The following is a 5,802-nucleotide window of genomic DNA, read 5'->3' on the forward strand; positions in this document are numbered from 1 at the left end:
GAGGTGGACCCCATATACACTGAGGAAGTCCTTAGGGCCATGGCAGAGTACATTGGGATGGTGTGCATAAATTGAAAAGTGTTGACAGTAAAATCAATGAGATGGAAAAAGACTAGACGAGATGGGTGAAGGAGAAAAAACAAGGGTATAATGTCATGAAAAGTGTCTGGGTTGTACTTCTTCAAAATAACCCCCAGATAGTCTTAATTTCCCCACTCAAAATCACAAAGGACTTAAAGGTATTCCTCTTAATTGGATTATGGGCTGGATGACTGGGGAGTAGGGCCACTGAAAAAGGGATTGGGGAGTGACAGCCAGAGAGTCTGTGCTCTTGTGGGGCCATGGAAACAGAAAGACTGGCCAGTGACTCAGTGTAGAGGAGTTAAAAGAAAAAAACTTCAAACTCATTGAATTTGGATTTTTTTCAACATTTTATTATGGCACACAGAATTGAGTATGGAATTGTGTTCTTCAACCAAGTGTTTCTTAAACCAACCAGCTGTTTGCATCAACTCATAACTAAGGAGCACAGGTGTGAAAAGCTTGCTGTCTAGGGTCATGCCAAGAGCCTCCATAGGTCAACTTCACACCACAGTAGATGGAGCAATCAATGCTTTGCCTATTTGTGTAGTAACACAGAGTCAACCCCAAGTAAGGAATGCAAAGAGACTGTGTAACTTCAAATGAAGACCACTTTGGGTTTTGGTACAATTCCTAAGACTCAAAGGTCATCTAAAACACAGACCAAACAGTTGTTTAAAAACATCAGAGCAGTAGAGAGGCAAAGGCCTCATCTATAGTCCACACTGAACACACGTGCAAAAGTTATCATGACTTTGCCATGGATGGGGGCAGATGGGGTACAGATGTGATGCAGGGGCCAACCAGGCATTGAAATCCAAATATTTACCAATTAAGACATGCAGGGCAATGCCAATACAACATACAAATTTATTATCTCCCCCGAGAAGTAACATTAATATGGTTCCATCACCTGCTTGCATGGTTTTTAAAGGGTTTTTAAAATTGATAGCTTCAGGCAGTTCATGTGAGGCAGTAGAATTCAGCAACAACACACCATTCATGAGCTCAGGATTCCAGGCAACATGCTTGCAGTGGCAGAGAGCCTCTGACAAGGTTACTTTCCCCACTCGAAATAAAATACAGATTTTTTTAAAAAGTCACTCCTTTTAATTATATCATGGGTTTAGATTTCCATTTATGCCCATGATATTCAAGAATATATTAAAAATATAACCATAGTGACAACTGTGCGGGATTCATATCTACCCAGATTGCACTATTGTATACTATCCCAACATAATTTCAAAATTGCCTTCTATAAAGCCATCTCTCCAGGTAACATTGTATATTTTACGGGGTGGGTTATATTGTTATTTATGAATACTCTCATTCATATTTATTAGCAGCAAAGTTTGGGGGAAAATATTTTCTAGTCTTGACGTATTTCTCTATCCCTCAGAATGTCCAACTATGTACTGCACTTGTTAAAATTTGCAATTTATAAAAAAAATTGGAGGTCAGTCTACTTGTATGTACTTTGCATTGTTGCCTTCTTTAGGGTATTTTAATTAAGTAAAAAAACACAGCAATATTTATATATATCATTCAGTGTAACTTTATTTACTATTTATTGCACATAACTCGAGGTCTTTGATTTCTAACCACCGAAATTTTAAATGACTATTTTTTTCCATGAAGTTGCACATGAACATTAGTGAATTCATTTATTCATGTTGTGTGTGTGTGGTTTTTTATTTTTGTAAACATCTGTGTGATTCACATTGCCATAGATCCTGAACTCATAAGCATGGACCATGCACAGGCTGGCAGCAAGCCAGAAAAGCCACTCTGCAAGCAAACAGATACTCTGCATACGGAGAAAATTCATAGCACAACATTGAATGTCCAACCTAAGTCATCTCAGAGTTATACGTATATGGGCTTCTTAATTTGTATAGGATCTGGAACTCAACTGGTTGGTTGGTGATGAGGTTGACCTGATTGGGGAGAATTTTTTTTTCCTGGAGTAGCTGGGAACAGGGCTCAATCTTTCTTCTTAGTTGCTTGCTCCTCCCCAGCACCTCCGTCTTTCTTCTCCTCTTCTTCAGATTCTTTGGTGTCTTCCTCTTCACCCTCACCACCTTCTTCTTCTTCTTTCGTGTCTTCAGACTCATCCTTGGCAGCTTGAACATAAGAAGAAAACACAACATCCAAATCTGGGTTAACTTCAGGCAGAACATTTCCCCAGAAACTCACTGAGTTACTAAACACTGTTATCAGAGCGCGTCTATAAACCTATAAACCTTTCGGCCCCACTCTTCCAAAGGACATGTCACAGGCAGTGCTTGCAGTGAACAATTTGGCAGGAGACACGTATTTAAACAAAAGGAGATTACTTCCATGTGTCTGGCACTCATGTTCTTTAGGGCACAATCAGTTCTGGCCAGCATGAAATGTTCTTTTGGGTACCAAACCACTGTGTTAAATAAATGTAATAAAATATGAACCTTCTGCAATTTATCATAGATGCTTTTTAAACATGTGTGTCCTCATCTCATGTGTATTGTATATGGTGTAAATCCTACACAGAATTCCCTAGGGAGTAAGCAAGGCTCCAGAGCTCACCCATCTCCCAAGGGATACCCACAGTCAGTTTGCACCAGGGACTCTGATGGTTTTTGTTTTTGCATACCTTCCTCCTCCTCAGCACCTTCCTCTTCCTCTCCTTCCTCCTTCTCCTTCTCCTCCTCTTCTGCTTCTCCCTCAGAAGGGGGTTCATCTTTGGCCTCCTCAGCTTTGGTAGCCTCGATGGTCTCCTCCACCTCTGTCTGCTCTTCCTGGACGTGGCTGGTGTAGTAGGCTGGGAACGAGCGAGCCGACATCAAGTAGGAGCTGCTCTGCAAGCCACTGTAGGCGGAGCGGCCAAAGATCTGCGAGCTCTGAGAGTAGCCACTGGTTAGGCTGCCCACGCTGGTGAAACTGAGCCTGGTCTCTTCGCCTTCCAAGAGTTTCCTAGGGGAGGGGGGAAGAGGGGGAAGCAGGTGAAAGGTACCGTTAGACCCCTGCTGGGCAAGTGTTCAGGACACGTTCTAAGCCTACCATTCATCACTTTCTCCTGCTTCTGACCTCAAAAGTGAACACAATGATAAGCACGGTTAGGCATAATTAAGATTTAATAGGGATTGCACGAGAGACCCTGCCCCCAGAAAACCTTCTGTGTACCCCTATTAGATTTAAAGTGTAAGTGCTAAGGGTTAATTCTTTACACGTGTGTACTTTCTTGGAGGAACCCCAAAGTAGGACTCTTCTAGAATACTTGTGATTCAACATAACTCTGCCTGGATTCTGGCTGTCTGAGTTCTCCCGAGGTGCCATGCCCACACTGCCTGCACATCCGGTTTTACCTGTAAGCCGCAATCTCGATGTCCAAGGCCATCTTCACGTTGAGGAGGTCCTGGTACTCCTTCAGGTACCTCGCCATCTCGCTCTTCGTGCTTCTCAGCTCGTTCTCTAACTTGTTGATTGTGTCCTGTGGGAAGATTGCTTTAAAAATCTCAAAGCACAAATCTCTACTGCTTCTGTTTTACTGTAATATCGGTGCTAAGGACTAGCTTCAGTTAACTCCAAAGTGTGCCCCTTCAATAAAATCTCCCCTTTTTTTGGCCTAAAATGTCCAAATTAGTGAAGCATAAGAAGGGGGCGGAGTGGACTGACGCAAGCAACTTCTAAAATTTTCTTTAGTCTATTAGTTATGGAAAAATGTCTTTAAAATTACCAAATTGATTTAAAAGAAGAAGAAAGAAAAGAAAAAGAGAAAAGACAAAGCCTTTGTGGTACTATTGTTCTTTCTTTTAGCCAGGTCACATTTGAGGAAGGAAATAGTGATTTGCTAAGATGCTTTCCACAACTCTTAATTCTACTCCCCTCAAAGATGAGAACTTAAAAATAAATAAATGAATGAATGAATGCATAAATAAATAAATAAATAGTTGCAGTGATTATTGGCCTAAAATATTCTGGCTGTATTCTTTTCTCCCTGTTAAAAACATAACTATTTCAAGGCTGGATGGTTCAGAACTAGTGAGAGTTAGTAGCCATATTTGTTAACTAGGAGATCCAGGAAGTGCCAAGTAGAGATAGTACAGAGAAAGCATCAGACTAGTGGCCACGCCCAATTCCAACTCCCTCCGCCCCTTCCTCCCAACCCACTCCCAAAGAACACCAATTCAACACAACAGGCAGCAGTGGCGCCCCGCCCCCTCCAGGTGCCCCACCCTTCCCACAACCTCCCAGAAGCCAAGCCCTTTGATAGTAGCTCCGTGCTCGAGGACCCCCTAGCGTTCACTTTCTGGGTGCACCCTCCACCCTGACTCTGCAGTCTCCCCGCCCCCACTGGGCTTGGACCCGTGCCATACCTGCATGGCACTGATGTCTGCGTTCTGCTTGTCCTCCAACTCCTGCAGCTGCTTCTCCAGAGCTTCGTTCATACCCCTGCATGCTTCGATCTCCAGGGTCTTAGCCTTGAGCAGGCGGCGGCTTTCGGACACCTCGTCCTTGGCAGCGCGCACAGCATCTGTGTTCTTGGCGGCGCTCTCGGTCAGCACTGTGAAGCGGCTCTTGAACCACTCTTCGGCATTCTGCATGTTCTTGGCGGCCAGCTTCTCATACTGAGCGCGGATGTCCTTGAGGGCTGCGGAGAGGTCGGGCTTGGAGGACACGTCCATCTCCACGGAGATCTGAGCATACTGGATCTGAGCCTGCAGCTCGGCGATCTCCTCCTCGTGCACCTTCTTCAGGAAGGCGATCTCGTCCATCAGGCTGTCGATGCGCTTCTCCAGCTCGGCACGGGCGAGCGCAGCCTCATCGGCGCCTTTGCGGGCCTCCATCAGCCGACCCTCGGCGTCCTCGCGACTTAGCACCTCCTCTTCGTAGCGCGCCTGCAGGTTGCGCAGAGTTTCCTCCAGCCCCTCGCGCTCGCCCTGCAGCGCCTGCTTCTCGTTGGTGGCGTCTTCCGCCGCCAGCCGCAGATCACGGATCTCCTGCTCGTACAGGGCGCGGAAGCGGGACGGCTCCGAGTGTTTCTGGCGCAGCACCAACAGCTCGGCTTCCAGGACCTTGTTCTGCTGCTCCAGCTCGTGCACGCGCTCAATGAAGCTGGCGAAGCGATCGTTGAGGTCCTGGAGCTGGGCCTTCTCCTGCGTGCGGATCGACTTGAGGTCGTTGCTGATGGCGGCTACCTGACTCAGGTCGAGATTCTCCAAGCTGGGCATCAAAGAGCCCGAGCTGGAGGAGTAGCTGCGGCGCACGGACAGAGAGGAAGAGACCGGCGCGGAGTAGCTGGAGTACGCGGAACGCGCAGTGCTGTAGCCGCTGCGCACGCTGGAGATGTGCACCCGGGGCGTCTCCACGTAGCGCCTCTTGTAGGAGGTTGAAAAGTACGGGTCGTAGCCGAACGAACTCATCGTGGCAGCCGGTGTGCCCCTCAGGCCCGGGGCGGAGGTGGAGGACCTAGAGAGAAAAACGGGGAAGAAGAGGGAAATGGGAGGATGGATGGCTGTGTGCGGCTCGGTCCGGTCCTGACACCTCTATTTATACTCCAGGACTCTGACGCAGACTGCGATCGATCGCGGTGCGCAGGCCAGTGGGGGCAGCGCGCTGCAGCAGGCAAGGGGAGGATTCTGCGCAAAAGCGAAGGCGGGGACGAGCGACAGGCGGCTGGCGAGGTGCGGCTCCCGCCTGGCAGCTTTGCTCCAAGGCCCTCTACTTTCTCTGAGACCC

At 47.3% G+C, this 5,802-nt stretch overlaps 1 protein-coding gene across 1 annotated transcript; it reads right to left on the reverse strand.

Annotated features, from left to right (window-relative positions):
* Positions 1 to 412: 412 nt before the first annotated feature.
* Nefl (neurofilament light) lies at positions 413 to 5,580 on the reverse strand. The gene is made up of 4 exons (XM_005355464.3): positions 4,440 to 5,580; positions 3,429 to 3,553; positions 2,717 to 3,036; positions 413 to 2,207 (listed from the first exon to the last, which is right to left on the reverse strand). The coding sequence occupies exons 1-4, from the start codon at positions 5,484 to 5,486 to the stop codon at positions 2,068 to 2,070; spliced, it is 1,632 nt and encodes a 543-aa protein (XP_005355521.1). The 5' UTR covers positions 5,487 to 5,580; the 3' UTR covers positions 413 to 2,067.
* Between the last annotated feature and the right edge of the window lie 222 nt (positions 5,581 to 5,802).

Source organism: Microtus ochrogaster, chromosome 17 (assembly GCF_000317375.1).
Source record: "Microtus ochrogaster isolate Prairie Vole_2 chromosome 17, MicOch1.0, whole genome shotgun sequence".
NCBI lineage: Eukaryota > Metazoa > Chordata > Mammalia > Rodentia > Cricetidae > Microtus > Microtus ochrogaster.

Coding starts and splice junctions, on each gene's coding strand:
- Nefl (XM_005355464.3), bottom strand. CDS start 5,486: ATGAGTTCGTTCGGCTACGACCCGTACTTTTCAACCTCCTACAAGAGG. Junction 3,037..3,428: donor ATCGAGATTGCGGCTTACAG/GTAAAACCGGAT, acceptor CCCCTCCCCTAG/GAAACTCTTGGAAGGCGAAG. Junction 2,208..2,716: donor AGGTGCTGAGGAGGAGGAAG/GTATGCAAAAAC, acceptor CTTATGTTCAAG/CTGCCAAGGATGAGTCTGAA.